General features: G+C 43.7%; 1 protein-coding gene across 8 annotated transcripts in view; it reads right to left on the bottom strand.

Annotated features, from left to right (window-relative positions):
* The window catches only part of LOC143294858 (uncharacterized), a 64,744-nt gene that overhangs the window by 25,428 nt on the left and 24,316 nt on the right, over positions 1-15,000 (bottom strand). For 4 of the 8 annotated variants that reach the window (XM_076606372.1, XM_076606374.1, XM_076606373.1 and 1 more), the window contains exons 4-5: positions 10,648-10,809; positions 3,488-3,712 (exon numbers count right to left, since the gene is read on the bottom strand). In XM_076606372.1, the coding sequence (XP_076462487.1) occupies positions 3,488-3,712; positions 10,648-10,809 (387 nt within the window). Of the gene's footprint in view, positions 1-3,487; positions 3,713-7,865; positions 7,884-9,196; positions 9,209-10,647; positions 10,810-15,000 lie in introns of all 8 variants that reach the window. The other 4 variants (XM_076606376.1, XM_076606375.1, XM_076606377.1 and 1 more) reach the window with 4 other exon arrangements.

Here is a 15,000-nt window from a genome sequence, read left to right as displayed (position 1 = left end):
TCACAAGCACAGGCACTCACACAGAAGCAGACAATACTGTAGCAGTCCACAGCAATATTGTGTAGAAAGAATTTTAAAAGAAAGCTTTTTTAAATGACTTTTATTACTGCTGTTAAACAAGCAGAAAAAGGGTAACATAAGTAACATAAACAACAATAATGACAACAATAACACATAGAGATTAGTCTCAAAACAAGTATACAACAACTACTACTACTACCACCACCACTACTACTATTACTACAGCTAGGGCTGTTGCAAGTACCACCAAAGTCACTTCTAATATGAAAGAGTAAAATCTGTGTTACGCCATGTCACATGCACATCGAGTGACTGAATTCGATATAATTATTCTTCATTCCCCTTCGCCAATGGTCTTTACACGTGCGCAACCGGTTTTAGCCCAGTCGTTTAGGCAGCCATATTCCGTTCTCGGCGGTGATGAAGAATGCTTCGTTTGTGTTCGGGTTGTCCCGAAACCCCACTGAACACGGACACGCATCACGGAATCTTCAAGGCGTGTAATTTGATTGAACTGCATACTTATGGAGAGGGGGGTTCAGGCACTGACAATGACTCATGACAGAGGTGGTGTGTGTGTGTGTGTGTGTGTGTGTGTGTGTGTGTGTGTAAGGGTAGGGGTTAGGGTAAGGGTGGTGAAACACCACACCCATCCTCTCCCACCCCCATCTCCAGTTTACCTCCCTTGCATGACGCTACACCCACCTGAAGACCCATAATCACAGACACAGAAACACACAGACACTCACACACAGAGAGAGAGAGAGTCTCTCTCTCTCTCCCCCCTCTCTCTCTCTCTTTCTCTCTCACACACAGTCTCTCTCTCTCTCTCTCTCTCTCTCTCTCACACACACACACACACACACACACACACACACACACACACACACACACACGACACGTTTCTTTACATATGCAAGGCGCTTTGATCAAAGCTTTCTCTGCCCCCTTTCACTATCTGTCAAAGCGCAAAGCGACGGTAGTTCAAACATGAGGTCCCCCAAACAGACGCCGTCGCTAAGTTGCCGTACGTCAGCACATCAAGACGACAAATCAAAGGGTCTTCAGGTTTGTAGGAACGTCGTCAGCTGTGTCATTAGAGAGAGAGAGGGAGAGGGAGAGAGAGAGAGAGGGAGAGAGAGAGAGAGAGAGGGTCATCAGGTTTGTAGGAACGTCGTCAGCTGTGTCATTAGAGAGAGAGAGAGAGAGAGAGAGAGAGGGAGGAGAGAGAGAGGGAGAGAGAGGGAGAGTGAGAGAGAGAGAGAGAGAGAGAGAGGGAGAGTGTGAGAGAGAGAAAGAGAGAGAGAGAATGTGTGTGTGTGTGTGTGTGTGTGTGTGTGTGTGTGTGTGTGTGTGTGTGTGTGTGTAAATATGTGTGTGTGTGTGTGTGTGTGTGTGTGTGCTGTCACAGGGGTGAAATCTGTCTCTGATTCTGGTTCAGTGCCACACTGACATTATTTTTCTTTTCAAGGAGAGGGTAGGGGTGGTGGTGGTGGTGGGTTGAGGTGAGGGGATGGTGATGGTGGGTTGGGGTGAGGGGGTGGTGGTGGTGGTGGGTTGGGGTGAGGGGGTGGTGGTGATGGTGGGTTGAGGTGAGGGGGTGGTGGTGGTGGGTTGGGGTGAGGAGGTGGTGATGGTGGTGGGTTGAGGTGAGGGGGTGGTGATGGTGGTGGGTTGGGGTGAGGGGGTGGTGGTGATGGTGGGTTGAGGTGAGGGGGTGGTGGTGGTGGGTTGGGGTGAGGAGGTGGTGATGGTGGTGGGTTGGGGTGAGGGGTGGTGATGGTGGGTTGGGGTGAGGGGGTGGTGATGGTGGGTTGAGGTGAGGGGGTGGTGATGGTGGGTTGAGGTGAGGGGGTGGTGATGGTGGATTGAGGCAAGGGGGGGGTTAGGGTGAGGTGGTGGGGATGGTGGTGAGTTGGGGCACAGTTTCCAAAACAAGCTCAAGCAATTAGCAGGAACAACAGATAAAAAAATAAAATTAAAATAAAAAAAACCATGTAGCGTACCTTCCTATTATTAGGCCTGGCTGTACAGACTATGCCACTGGTAGTGCCTGAGAACAGGATCAGCACTGCAGTCGGGGGTGGGGGGTTGGTAGGTCGGGCCGGGGTAAGCTGGAAGAAATAGGCCGCTGGAGAGTTCCGTGCTGACATGACTTGAAGATACCGGTCACATGATCTGTGCTCTCGCAGTTGATTGGCTCTCGGAAATTTCGAACAACAAAGGCGACAGACAGAGGCAGAACGTGCAAAACAGCAGGCTTCTTTTTTTATTCCAGATTTTTTGCTCTTTTTGTGTGTGCATACGAGTAGGCACTTCATTGACCTCAGTTTGGTTGTAGCAATGGAGGCAATCAACTGAAGAAATGGAGGGAAGCACATGTTTTGCTGCTTGTGTCTCTGCACGAGTTTGGAGTAAAAGTTAGATGCGCATGCGCAAGATCCAAGATGGCCGCGGAATTCTCCAGCGGTCTATTTAAAGAGCACATGCCATGGAAACGTTCAGAGCTGATGTGTCACAGAGCCCACTCAGCTGTGTTGGGGAGTGTCAAGCGGACAGAGCACTGAGCTCAACAAACACAACTCCCCAAATCAGTTGAATATAAAGCAGTGGGAAACACAGAGCTAAGAGAATACAGAATCCTCTGATATCAGATGATGGCTACAAGACTGAGAGAACATAAATGAGGGAATATATCAGGGCCGCCACTGAGAACAATAATTTTTTTTTTTTTAATCCCTGAAATTCTAGGTGGATCCTGGGGGTATTCTCCTCCGGAAACATTTTGAACTCTACATTCAGAATGGTGCAGTCTGACGCAGATCGGAGCACGTTTATAGAACTTTACTGCCATTATCTTAAATCTTCAGTTCACACAGAGCACCTGCATTCTTACATCTACAGATCTGACACGATGAAAAAGGCTTTGATTCATACTAGCACTTCTCAGGGGTGTTGGCTTTTTTGTTTTTTTTCGTGGAAATTTGGTTTCGCTGAATCTAATTCTAATTTTGCGGAAAAGTGGGAGCCCTGATCTGTAAGAATCTTTTAGAATTACTTGAGGACTAACAAAACTAATGAAACATATCTGAGGGCATAATCATGCAGCACTTTCAGAATTCAGTTGAGGACAAACAAACCAATGGAACATAACTTATCTGAGTGTATATTATACAGAACTTTCAGAAATCAGCTGAGGACTAACAAAAGCTGAGGGAATTATTTTATTCTTGGGTAGCTACATAGCTACAGGAAAAACCCTCACTCAAAATCCAGTTGAGGAATACAGACAATACAGACTAAACGAAAGGAGCTGAGGTTAATGACACAGCGCTTAGACAACACTGGTACATTCATACAGAAGTCAAGCACTACTGACTTAGAGGTTAAAAGCTACCTGCAAATAAACCAACACTACTGGAAAATATTTATCAACAAAACAAAAAAAAAAAAAAAAAAAGCTTACGCCGGATGATACTGGATACCGGCAGGGTTATCCCCCATCAGACGCCGCTGTCGAAGGACCAGGGGCCCCATGGGCGCCGACTCCGCCTCGACCCGTAACGAAACACCCCGGGGGTCTGCTGGGGGCTGGGGTTCGCTCCCCTTCTGGCCCCTGCGGACACGCTTTAAGCGAGTCACGGGAGGGGCGGCCGCCTTACGATCGGGTGACGTCTGCTCGACACGTGACCTACATACAGCGCCATGTCAAAGGGGGATCACCCTTGAATGGACGGCCAGACTGATGGTTCTTGGAACAGGAAGATTTGCGGGGATTTGACTGGATATCTGTTGTATGTTTTAAGACGAGAGTTATGTGTTTCCCCTCTATTGACTTTGAACGAGTGGATTTGAGTGTTAATTTCCGTGACAGTGACATGGCCTTCGATTGTTTGGTGAAGAAGTGATCTGGGTTTTGGATTTAAGAACTTTCTGTGACAGTTAAACATAATAAAAGATGGTTTAAAATCAAAGGAACCTTAAGATGAAGATAAAAGCGACGTTTCGAGTCATAAGCTCTTTGTCAAGTGAAGAGGTGTTGGCCTCTAGGCCATCACTCCACATATGGCATCATGGTTGTGATCGGTCCCCCGCCCCCTCCCTTCAACCCGTGTGCAGCATGTACTTAGCGCACGTAAAAGAACCCATGGCAACAAATGGGTTGTTCCTGGCAAAATTCTGTAGAACAATCCACTTCGATAGGAAAGCATTTTAAAAAAACAACAACAAAAAACAACTGCAGGCAGGAACAAAAAAAAAGAGGGGGGTGTGGGGGTGAGGTCGATCTCAGTGTAGCGACGCGCTCTCCATGATTGGGGAGAGCAGCCCGAATTTCACATAGAGAAATCTGCTGTGACAAAAAAGGGTGATACAAATACAATAATGACTCCACCACATGTCCCCTAAAAGACTGACTTATTTCGGGGTCAGCGGCACTGCCCCAAAATGATTACCATGCTAAAAAAAAAAAAGAAAAAAAGATAAATATATAAATTAAAAAAAAAAATAAAAAACACTGCGTTCATTTCGAACCTTCCTGAAATGACTCCATGTGGGTTAACTTGGAGGTGGGGTTATCCTGTGGCGTCACAGCACCCGCCCAGAATCGGTATGTGTCTTCTGCTGGTCGGCCAAATCAGCAAATTGCAGGGTCAAATACTGAATCTTTCCCCTTTCGGGTTTTGTTGTGGTTTTTGTGTTTTTGTTCGTCATTTTTAGTGTTGTTTTTTTTCCACGGGCAGTGCGGGTATGAGGAGTTTAAAAAACACACAACTTTCTCTCTCTCTCTCTCTCTCTCTCTCTCTCTCTCTCTCTCTCTCTCTCTTTTTTTCATCCAGCTTCGAGTTTTCATTCGCCTGGATGACCGCAAGGGCCATCGCAGGCAGAACTGACTACAGTCTCGCATGACATGGCGTAACACACACGTAGGCATATACAACTGGAGAGAAAAAAAAAAAAAAAAAAAGAAGAAAAAAAAAAAGACGAAGCAGAAAATAATAAAGAAAGAAATCGCTGAGTGTAACGCGTGAGTGCGTGCAGACATCAATACTCAGGCCAGTATCATCACGTCTAACTCAGGCCAGTATCAGTATCATCACTTCTAACTCAGGCCAGTATCAGTATCGTCACTTCTAACTCAGGCCAGTATCATCACGTCTAACTCAGGCCAGTATCAGTATCGTCACTTCTAACTCAGGCCAGTATCATCACGTCTAACTCAGGCCAGTATCAGTATCGTCACTTCTAACTCAGGCCAGTATCATCACTTCTAACTCAGGCCAGTATCATCACTTCTAACTCAGGCCAGTATCAGTATCGTCACTTCTAACTCAGGCCAGTATTATCACTTCTAACTCAGGCCAGTATCAGTATCGTCACTTCTAACTCAGGCCAGTATCAGTATCGTCACTTCTAACTCAGGCCAGTATCAGTATCATCACTTCTAACTCAGGCCAGTATCAGTATCGTCACTTCTAACTCAGGCCAGTATCGTCACTTCTAACTCAGGCCAGTATCATCACTTCTAACTCAGGCCAGTATCAGTATCATCACTTCTAACTCAGGCCAGTATCAGTATCGTCACTTCTAACTCAGGCCAGTATCATCACTTCTAACTCAGGCCAGTATCAGTATCATCTCTTCTAACTCAGGCCAGTATCAGTATCATCACTTCTAACTCAGGCCAGTATCATCACTTCTAACTCAGGCCAGTATCAGTATCGTCACTTCTAACTCAGGCCAGTATCGTCACTTCTAACTCAGGCCAGTATCATCACTTCTAACTCAGGCCAGTATCATCACTTCTAACTCAGGCCAGTATCAGTATCGTCACTTCTAACTCAGGCCAGTATCATCACTTCTAACTCAGGCCAGTATCAGTATCGTCACTTCTAACTCAGGCCAGTATCATCACTTCTAACTCAGGCCAGTATCATCACTTCTAACTCAGGCCAGTATCAGTATCATCACTTCTAACTCAGGCCAGTATCAGTATCGTCACTTCTAACTCAGGCCAGTATCATCACTTCTAACTCAGGCCAGTATCAGTATCATCACTTCTAACTCAGGCCAGTATCAGTATCATCACTTCTAACTCAGGCCAGTATCAGTATCATCACTTCTAACTCAGGCCAGTATCAGTATCATTACTTCTAACTCAGGCCAGTATCAGTATCATCACGTCTAACTCAGGCCAGTATCAGTATCATCACTTCTAACTCAGGCCAGTATCAGTACCATCACTTCTAACTCAGGCCAGTATCAGTATCATCACTTCTAACTCCCAACTTCTTCTTCCCTCATACGTCTTTTGAAGCAGTGCAAACCCTCTCAGTATACATACACAAATACGCTGACGGTTATGGTAAGTGTAGGTTTTCACGTAAGCATCAACAACAGCACAGGAAAGAGAAACGGAGAGGACAGCGGGAGAGATATCTCCTTCTTCTTCTTCTTCTTCGTTCGTGAGCTGCAACTCCCACGTTCAGTCGAATGTACACGAGTGGGCTTTTACGTGCATGACCGTTTTTACCCCGCCATGTAGGCAGCCATACTCCGTTTTCGGGGGTGTGCATGCTGGGTATGTTCTTGTTTCCACAACCCACCGAACGCTGACATGGATTACGGGATCTTTAACTTGCGTATTTGATATACTGCTTGCGTATACACACGAAGGGGGTTCAGGCACTAGCAGGTCTGCACATATGTTGACCTGGGAGATCGGACAAATCTCCACCCTTTACCCACCAGGCGCCGTCACCGAGATTCGAACCCGGGAACCTCAGATTGAAAGTCCAACGCTTTAACCACTCGGCTACAGAGCCCGTCAGCGGGAGGGGAGACGATCGTGGATCTGGAAACTGTCTGCTTCTACGTGAAAACGTGTCTGCTGGAATCCCACACCTATCAGAATAGGCGAAATTGCTAAATTGGTATCGTTGTGTGCGGGGGAGGGGGGAGGGTGGTGTGGGAGGTGTGTGTGTGTGTGTGTGTGTGTGTGTGTGTGTGTGTGTGTGTGTGTTTGGGGGGTCGGGAGAGAGGGAGAGCGACAGACACAGGAAATATTTTTTCATACTTTTTCGTAAATGGGGCAAGAGAAGTGGGAGGGGTATGGTGATAAATTTAAAACTGATACCAATTGTACCAATTGTAAAACATTTCTATATGTATATGTATAATCATGTTATTAAACAGAGAACAGAACACAAACTGATCACGTTTTATCAAGGAAAATTGAAAACGAATGGAAACAAGCCTGTTGAAGGAATTCCACTGGTATCGACGTCTTTGTAACTGATAATGACACCCGTGCAATGTGAGTAAAAAAAGAGAATCAAAGAAGAAAGAACCAAGACACAGAGGGTGAGGGGAGCGGGGGGCTGCGGGGGGGGGGGACGTGGGCAATTAACACTTGGAGTATGTATTTGTCATTGCCAATAAAGATATTTTCACAAGGAGACAGAGGAATTTACATAATATTCTAACACCAACACGAATAATGCACAACTGTTCTTCAGCCAATTATTTTCAAAGCATAAAAAATAGCAAAATACTGGAAACACTGCAACTGCATGCATGCAAAATATGTTGCTAAACTCAAAGAAATGGAGAGAGAGACAAACAGACAGACAAACAGAGAGACAGAGATGGAGCGGTGTGGGGGGGGGGTGTTAATTTTTGTTTAAAATCCTATCGTAGTTTTGGGATTTCTCACATCATTTAATATCTTAATTAAAGACCTATTAGAAAGAGGCAGAAAAGATCGAATAACTCATTTTGAAGACAACACGTAAACATGCAACGTGGACAATACAGAAAATCTATCTCTCTCATATATATATTACCTCTTCGGTTCTACTTCTCTGTAACAAGGAACATGCGACATATAAGTAAAGAAACATTATATGACGACGAGAGAGAGAGAGAAAGACAGACGGACAGACGGGAAGAGAAGCTCAAATTTCAATGTGGATACCAAATTAATAAACAGCAACTAGTGATGAAATACACAACACAAACCATGCAGAACAAAATCTATAGAACAGTGATAAGTGATAAGAAACTCTAGGGAGAGCTGGACAGTACAAGGTCTTCAGAGAAGAAGCCCCCCTCAGTCAAGTGTTTCGGCCCTTAACTCCTTAGACTCTAAGGGGGTCAGGCCGCACCAAGGCCATGACTCCTGAATGGCCTTGTATTGCCGCCTTTTTTTTTTTTTTTTCTTCTTTTTTTCCCCTTGTCCTCAGCAGGTTCGAACCCGTGCCTCCAGGGTGGTCGCCACTTCAGGACTAAGTCACTTTTTTTCTGGCAGACGTTTTAACCACTGAGCCATCGTAGTTTGAGAAGTGAAACGGAATGAAAATGGGTTTGTGGAAAGGTTCACTGGTTATATATTGATTTATTGATAGCCTGTTCACTCTAGTAGGGGATCTTAGACTGCGAATAAGTAAACGAAAAAAATGTTCATTTACATTTGTCATCACATGAGAGAGAGAGAGAGAGAGAGAGAGAGAGAGAGAGAGAGAGAGAGAGAGAGCAATATGAACGCGAAAAAAAAACATACAGAGATGAACAACTCTTCAGTTCCTATGAGAAAAAAAAAGACCTTACAAGATGCTTTTACCGAAAATAAATAAATAAATAAACAAACAAACATTTTAGACACATGAATTAATGATAAATGAATGAATAAATAATCAAGCAATCAAACAAACAAATAAATAAACATAAATAAAAAGGAGCGTTTTGTTTGTAGGCTCGGCATGATAATTTCACATGGGGTCTATAAATGAATAATTATGTTCTGCCTGCATTGCTATTGTGTTCCATAAACTGTTAAACATTGTGATACCGCATGGACCAATGTTTGAATGGATATCTATTGCCAAACCTGCATGAAGTTTGATGTGGACTGATTAATATCCAGGGCAATGCATTGTTCGAACTACCCGATGTTCAAATGAATATTTAAAAAAATTGTATACATAAACCTTTGAATAAAACATTGTGGAAAAAAGAGTGAGTGGAGTGGGGGGAGGGGGAGAAGGAGGGGGGGGGGGGGGGTGTGAAGGGGGGGGGGGGAGAAAGAGGTAAGGAGGTATCTGGAAGAAACTCTGTGAAGTGGTATGGAAAGAAATCCTCGTGGACTACAAATGTGTGAAAAAAAATAGTATATTACCTTTGCCCTTCTCTGCAACAAGGAAAACTCAGTGTATTTCAAGAAACACCATTTGACACAGTGTGTGTGTGTGTGAGAGAGAGAGAGAGTGACACACACACACACACACACACACACACACACACACACACACACACACAGATAGAAGCAGAGACAGATATAGCAAGAGAGAGAGAGAAAGAATCTATTCTGCTAAATAAAACACACAAAAAATCAACAACAACGTGAACTGTCACGAACAACTTGTCATTTTTTTTATCCATGAACACACAAACTCTACCAAGCCAACAACTGATAAAATAATAATAATAATAATAATAATAATAATAATAAATAAATAAATAAATAGGAATGACGGGGGGGGTGGGGGTGGGGGGGAATCACAGAAACAAAATCATTCCATCCAAGATTTGTTTGTTCAGTTCATGGTCCAACTGACCACGAAAGCCGCAATAGGTAAACTGTAAGCGCACATGTTGAACAAGCAGGTTTGTAAGTGAAACTGAAATCAGACCTCTACAATAAAAAACAACAACAACAACAAACAAACAAAACACGTCACGATCCAAAGCATTCATGAACAAACAGAAAGGTAAAATCATGTGAAGCGCGTTGTGATCAAACTGAATGGAAAAAAAAACCGTAATGTGTTTGTGAAATGTTATAAACCAAACAACGACAAACATAAAGCAAATGCAGTTTGCCGAAAGGGTGAAAAAAAAGAAAGAAAAAAGAATGAAAGAAGCAAACAAGTGATAAAAAAAGAAACAGAAAAAAAGAAACGGGAACATGGAGAGAGAGAAAAAAAAAGAAGAAATAAAAACGTGAGAAAGACAAAACAACAAACGACCCCTTTGCACCCCCACTCCAGCATAAAAGTAACACACACACACACACATACAAACAACACACACACAGACACATACAAACAACACACACACATACACACACACAACACAACACCCAAGCCCCTCCCCCCACTCCCCCGCCCCCCACAACAAACACTTACACACCACAACACACACCACGTCCCCATCCGCCCCCCCCCCCTCACCCCCGGCCCCAAACAAACACACACACACATATACAAACAGCACACACACCACGACAAAACACAACACCCAACCCCCCCCACACACACACACACACACACACACAGACAACACACACACAGAAAACAAAACACACACACTACCTCACGCCACCTACACACACACACACACACACACACCCACTGCCCTCCCCCACACACACACCACGACAAAACACAACACCCAACCCCCCCCACACACACACACACACACACACAACACACACACAACACACACACAACACACACACAAAAAACAAAACACACACACCACCTCACGCCACCTACACACACACACACACACACACACACACACACCAACCCCCACTGCCCTCCCCCCCCACACACCCACACAACATACCTGTCGTAGAGGAAGAGGGTGTGGTAGGGTCTGACTCGCTCAGTGCTTTTCTTCTCTCTCTGGTCCAGCCAGTGCACCCCTCCCAGCGGCTTGAAGCGGTCAGGGCGTTTCTCTGGGTCCAGGTACCCCGAGGCGTTCACGTTCATATCCTGCAGCCGTTCTCTGGAACCGGGGAGAGTTTCTGGTTGTTGGTTTGTTTTTTTTTTTTTTCTTGTCTTTATTATTATTATTGTTATTGTTATTGAGCCCAACGCTCAGTTTATATCACAGATTTACAGAAGCTTACAGTTGGGCCAACAGCAAAGTGAGAGCTGTATGATAAATGGTTTCTCCACTGCAATTACAGCTTCGTCTTTTGTGAAGGACTAGGACGATCAAACTAGGAAGCAAAATTGCACTGGCTCCTAGTGCTGCAGCCTTGGGGGCTTGTTGGCCTTTGGGAACCATCCCAACGCCGACTGTCCTAAAAACCCTCTTGGCCGTGAGAGTGGGGGTGTAACTTTGGCAAGACACTCTCCACTATAAATTAAATTTTAGCCCAGTTCGTTGGGACATCAGCTGCTTCCTCTGCTGTTCGGATGGTCACAGTCGGACACGACTGACTATCATAAATATTATTATTATTATATTACCATTACTATATTCTTGTTACTATTAGCATTATTAGTAGTAGTAGTATAGCAATAGTGGTCGTCGAAGTAGCAGTAGTATCATTATTTTGTTATCATTGATATAATCATCACGATAGTCGTGGCTGTGCGCAAGGTCTTTTTGCAAGTTCTTGTACTTTTCTCTCTCTCTCTCTGTGTGTGTGTGTGTGTGTGTGTGTGTGTGTGTGTGTGTGTGTGTGTGTGTACTTGTTGCAGACGTTTGTGCAGGTGTTTGGGGGTGGGCGTTAGGGAGTGCGTATGCGTGTGAGGAACCTTTGTGTCAGAACATATGTGCTAATAATCACTTTTTCTTTATGCAAAGAAAAAGTTGATATTCCGGATTTCTTCTAGTGTATTGCATTGATGTCTCCTTCACAAACGGGATGATGTTCTAGATTTTTACTGTTATATTTGCAGCAGAGGAGACCAAAGACATTTTTCTACTTTTTAACTGTACATTAAAAACATGCTGTTTTCGCAAGTGTTAAAATCAAACTCTGATTTTCCAACCCTCTGTGTCTTTTGAAGAACAGAAAAACGGATCAGCTGTGTACATACCTTCCAAACCGATATCGACGGTTGTTGTATACGTAAGACATACTCCGGACGGCATACACACTGATACACCTTTTTGTTGGTGGTGTTGTTGTTGCTGCTCCTATCACACAGTATCACAAGAGTCCCTACTTGGACATAAACTCTCCACGGATTCTCTGGAAGATAATAAAGTCTGGTCCGGTCTTCACTCTAAATCAGAATCACCCGGCACACGGTAATTTTTTTTTTCCACGGTACTTGTTGATCGTACAGTTCCGACGATTATCCACGTCTTCCTTCACGACAACGAGCAGATCCACTGTAATCAGCCAGCCCCACCTTTAGTTGTTCGTCGTCACCCCATTATCAGGATCACTATCAGGATCAAAGTTCGCTTCAGTGACCAATTTGTGGGCTATCGTTGCAACGGACTTGGAAGAGTGCAAGCGACAAGTAAATAAAAAACAAGAGAGGCAAGGCCTTCAAGACTCACTTGTGATACACTTAAAAAAAAAATCCAAGCTTTTTATGTATTGAGTATAATTTCAAAATGTAATGTTTAAGATGAGAAAGATCAGTTTGAAGCGAATTAAGTCCCCTAGCATTAATTACAGAGTAATTTCCCTTTTTTTAACATCTGCACCAAAACGTTTGCATAAAAATAAATAAAACTATCATGCTTAGCAAAAGAAGTTCCTGTTTGAACAAAAAATGATAATAATGACTGCTCTTGTTGTTGGGTCAGAATATCAGATCAAAGTGCCAAGTTTAGAGAATACAAAAAATATAAATATAACAGTAAATGCAGTTTGCATATAATTAGGCCATTTTTTTGTGTGTGTGCCCATCCCAGAGGTGCAATATTGTTTTAAACAAGATGACTGGAAAGAACTGATTTTTTTCCTACTTTTATGCCTAATTTGGTGTCAACTGACAAAGTATTTGCAGAGAAAATGTCAATGTTAAAGTTTACCACGGACACACACACACACACACGCACACACACACAGAGACAACCGAACACCGGGTTTACACAAGTGAGTCAAAAAGGAAAAAAAAACAACTATAAGGTGGTGGGAGGCGGTTACCCACAGGGAACTGCTAATGGCCGCTCTAACTGATGTGGTCATCCCTGCACTCATAATTTATTCCAGCCATCTATCCATTTATCTATTTATCTATCTACCTATCTATTTATTAATGTATTCATTAATCTATCTATTATTGTTTTATCATTTTTTAATTGTTTAAATTTTTTTTTAATTCATTGTTGTTGTTTTTTCCCTCAAGGCCTGACTAAGCGCGTTGGGTTACGCTGCTCGTCAGCAGGCATCTGCTTGGCAGATGTGTGTAGCGTATATGGATTTGTCCGAACGCAGTGACACCTTCTTGAGAAACTGAAATTGACGAACGTTCGTCCTCTGAAGGATCGGATAGGTACACAAATATATATGCAAACACTCGATGCCTGACTAAGCACGTTGGTTAGGCATCTGCTTAACAGATGTGGTGTAGCGAATATGAGTTTGTCCAAATGCAGTGACGCCTCCTTGACAAACTGACACTGACGAACGTCCGTCTTCTGACTTCAGCCAGCAACTGTTCTGTTTTGTGACCCTGTGTCTGTCCCTGGAGGATTTACCTGACACTTCAGAGGATTTACCTAACACTTCACAGGATTTACCTGACACTTCAGAGACTGACACTTCACAGGATTTACCTGACACATTGACACTTCACAGGATTTACCTAACACTCCACAGGATTTACCTGACACTTCACGGGATTACACCTCACAGGATTTACCTGACACTCCACAGGATTATTACACCTCACAGGATTTACCTGACACTCCACAGGATTACACCTCACAGGATTTACCTGACACTTCAGAGGATTTACCTGACACTCCACAGGGTTACTCTTCACAGGATTTACCTGACACTCCACAGGATTACACCTCACAGGATTTACCTGACACTCCACAGGATTACACCTCACAGGATTTACCTGACACTTCAGAGGATTTACCTGACACTCCACAGGGTTACACTTCACAGGATTTACCTGACACTTCAGAGGATTTACCTGACACTCCACATGATTACACTTTACAGGATTCACCTGACACTTCACAGAATTTACCTGACACTCCACATGATTACACTTTACAGGATTTACCTGACACTTCACAGAATTTACCTGACACTCCACATGATTACACTTTACAGGATTTACCTGACACTCAACAGGATTACCCACTTCACAGGATTTACCTGACACTTCACAGGATTTACTTGACACTTCACAGGAACTACCCGATTCTTCAGGCCACAATTACAGTGGTCTAATTTCAGAAAGTTTCAGCAGTCAAGGGTTAAAGCGTTTCCCTCCAGCATTCTGTGGGCTGCTTTTCATGAAGACAATTTTCCCACGTTCAACGAACTGTTCTGGACAGGGGATTAAGGAAGCCACAAGAGCATAGAAAACTATACAGAAGTTAGGTTAAGACATTATATCCTCTGGCACAAAGTGGCTGTCGCTTCCAAGAAATCAAGTCCAACACACAAGGAGCCTCCCTCGTGGAGGACAACCACGCATTGAAGAAAAACACACCTGTGCTCACAGTCCCTCTGTGTGTACCAGTTTCACAGAGAGGGTTCGTTTCCGCCTGGATCAAGTATCATAGTGCGCGTGGTGTAAAACTAGTGTTACTGTTATTAACTAATTATCATTATCGTCCACGGAGAAATACTAGGCCCGTACACTTAAGACCCAAATCGGACGCGCAAAACACCAACACCAACACGCCTTGCTGATGCCAGACACTCCCACACTACTGGTATTACAAAGCAGACACCTAAGACGTACACAGCAGGATGGTCATGCCAAGCTAAACATCATTCAGTTCTGGTTTGTGGTCTCCCGGCGACCTGACAACAATAATGATGATCGTGTGTGCGTGCGTGGTCTTAAATCAAGTAATGCGGATAGTTATTAAACTGAACCACAAAGACACATACGTTCATAATCTGTTGAGGTTAGTGTGATGATTTGTTTCCAGTTTGCTCTTGATTTTTTTTTTCTATACAGTGGATTTCATTTCTTTGTGTGTGTGGTCTGAAATTATTTACTTTTTACACACACACACACACACACACACACA

This window comes from Babylonia areolata, chromosome 20 (assembly GCF_041734735.1).
Source record: "Babylonia areolata isolate BAREFJ2019XMU chromosome 20, ASM4173473v1, whole genome shotgun sequence".
Classification (NCBI taxonomy): Eukaryota; Metazoa; Mollusca; class Gastropoda; order Neogastropoda; family Buccinidae; genus Babylonia; species Babylonia areolata.
The sequence above is the reverse complement of the archived record's forward strand: the minus strand, read 5'-3'. Positions and strand labels throughout refer to the sequence as shown.